Below are 2,707 nucleotides of genomic sequence, written 5' to 3' on the forward strand. Positions count from 1 at the left end.
AAAAAATGTGCCACCTATTTATCCAATAAAGTCGCCAGTGTTCAGGCCATAAATGTGCACTTATCTGTCATTGAATGAGTAAAAAAACTACATCTGCCCTTCATGGCAAAGGAATTTTTTTTGTTGTTTATTATTTTTGCTATAATGAGAAGGCAGATTTTTTCCCCCCAGTTAAAGAAGACCAAAAATGGTCACCGCGGACTTTAGACCTTTCCTCTTTTTATTCCCAAGGTCAGCCACCAGACACATTTGCCTCTGCAGCCTTCATAAAGTAGAGCCAGTCCAGCAGCACACTCACATTTAAATACAAACACAACCCCAATGGCTGTCCTCTGAATGCTGACATTTGGAGTAAATCCCCTGCTGACTTAATCATGGCAAATACTGCGTGTCATTTGTGCACCACACTCGGACCTGGCTGATGGTAGAAGTAATAATTCACCACTGCTGTGAGAGACAACTCCTGGGGTGACGTGCCTTGTGCTCAAAGCTCTCTTTCTTTTTATGTCTCCGTTGCAGGGCTGTTTCTGTCTCATAGAGCCTGACGCCAGCACAGACCCAATCTAAGACCCAAAAACTTTCTGTGTGACTTTTAGGTAATTAGTCTACATTTCTTGCATTATATTCTAGTGAAAAGTGCATTTTATAGCACATGTTGGCTAATGCCCTCCTGCTGTTCCTCCGACAGCTCCACACACTGTTTGTTCGCTGTTTACCTTTCCATGTGGCAGCTGTATTCCAGGTCCCTCCCCCTCTCCTAGCACTGACCAATCACGTGGCTCGAGCTGCACGTGGGAACTCCGGATTTAGCCAATCCTTGCTTGCTGTTTTTAGCGCGTCATCTGTAAATATGGCGGCGCACATAACCAGAGCAGTGAAACGACTTCTTCCACAGTAAGTCACTTAATGTTGTTTTTAAAAATCGCTTCTTCACGTGAATTTGCTTTGTCGCTTTTTGAAAACACCTCCGGCAAAGTTTAACGGCGCTAGTTTTGGTCGAGAAGTTTCCTGACATGTCACGACAGTCGCTGTTTGGTCAAATGTCACTTGGTTCAAACAGCACCTGACAGCAGTTGTTTCAGCGAATATATTTATTTGTCAACAACTTGTTTGTCCAAAACAACGAAGTGCACACCTCTCTGTAAAAGAATCACTGGAAATGTGCGCTCCATTGTGCTCCAATGGTTCTGAATGAAGGAGAGCTGATTATTTATGCTCAAAACAAAGAAACACATAACAGAGCCAGAGATTTTTTGTGTTACAATTTAAATGATGTTTCCCACTGCATTGTAGAGGAGCGCTTATTGAGGAAACTTGCTTTTATTAGACCTGGATTGTGGCTGGTTCTTGTACATGCTGAGACTCTGAAGCCCTTGAACACTATTTATCGCTATGCATTAGTATTCATCACTGGTGATAGTTATAATACTCATCATTGTGAACTCTATGCTCAGGCTGGGTGGCCCTGCCCTTCTGTAAGGCTTGATAATTGCTAGGTTTTGTTTATTTAGAAGGTTCTTACTGGTTCTGGACCCCGTCACATTACCTCAACACTGTATTTAAATTTGGGCCCTTGCCATACATGCTCAAGTGATTGGATCATACTGCAGGATGGAATATCTAGTTTTACTCAATGTGAACCTGCAATCTGGAACTGGATCTAAAGCTGGACTCATTTTTAGCCTTAGGACAATTCAGGTTTTTAATTTCATCGTATTTTACTTCCAACTGTTCTTATTTAGCTAATCCCTGTCTTATTAAACTTAACTATCCTAATTATTGTCTTTTTTTTTTAATGTGGATTTAAAAAAAAATTTATTTAGTCTAATATTTGTATTATTTCTTTTTTTCAGTTTTATTATTATTTATTGGTTTCCAAGTTTATTCTTTTATTTTCTTTTTCAGCTACATTACAAATGAAGCCTCTGTACCTCAGTGTACTCTGAATTTAACTAAAGCTTAAATGCATAAAAATGAATGAATGAATTAATGAATGAATATACATTGTAGGACTGTGTGATACTGGGGAAAAACTAACAATGCCATATTTTGTTTTTCTGCAATTTGCAATATTTTGTGACAGGAAAAAATACAGGAGTTTCCACAAAATTACACTATTTGAAAAGAATAACTCCTTCTAGACAAATGTGCGTGATTCTTTTTGTATGAGAGTACATCTCCATTGAAAATAAAAAGACAAAGCTGTTGGAACCTTTCCTCATATGGTTTAAGATTGGCAAACAAATTAGAAAAAAATAAATAACATAACATACTTTTTTTGCACAGCTTTCATATTTGACTTTGCAGTCATTATACAGACATTTTTAGTGCTGATTTAAATAGTCAGCCAGAATGCTTGTATTGTTGAAAGAAGAAAGAAACTAAACAAACAACCAATGAAAAAAACTGTTCTGTGGAAAGGCTGCACAATGGTGTATCTAGAAGGTTCTGTGTTCAAATCTGCCAGTCAGTCTTTCTGTGTGGAGTTTGAATGTTGGCCCTGTAACTGCAAGAGTTTTCTCAGAGTGCTAGGGCTTCCTTCCAAAGACATGATGGGTTAATTTGTGATACTAAATTGTCTTTAGGTATAAGTGTGAACACGGTTGCCTGTTTTTCTGTGCGTTAGCTTTGTGATAGACTGATGACCTGCAGAGGGTGCACCAAGCTTTCACCCTATGTCAGCTGCGATAGGGTCCAGCCCCTGCAG

The 2,707-nt window shown here is 38.9% G+C and overlaps 1 protein-coding gene across 1 annotated transcript in view; it reads left to right on the forward strand.

The window, feature by feature from the left end:
• Nucleotides 1-847: 847 nt before the first annotated feature.
• The window catches only part of clybl (citrate lyase beta like), a 67,518-nt gene continuing 65,658 nt past the window's right edge, over nucleotides 848-2,707 (forward strand). The window contains exon 1 of the mRNA XM_008282167.1: nucleotides 848-894. Within this exon, the coding sequence (XP_008280389.1) occupies nucleotides 851-894 (44 nt within the window). The 5' untranslated portion in view covers nucleotides 848-850. The remainder of the gene's footprint in view (nucleotides 895-2,707) is intronic.

Source organism: Stegastes partitus, unplaced genomic scaffold (genome assembly GCF_000690725.1).
Source record: "Stegastes partitus isolate 25-593 unplaced genomic scaffold, Stegastes_partitus-1.0.2 Scaffold7, whole genome shotgun sequence".
In the NCBI taxonomy this organism is placed as follows: Eukaryota; Metazoa; Chordata; class Actinopteri; family Pomacentridae; genus Stegastes; species Stegastes partitus.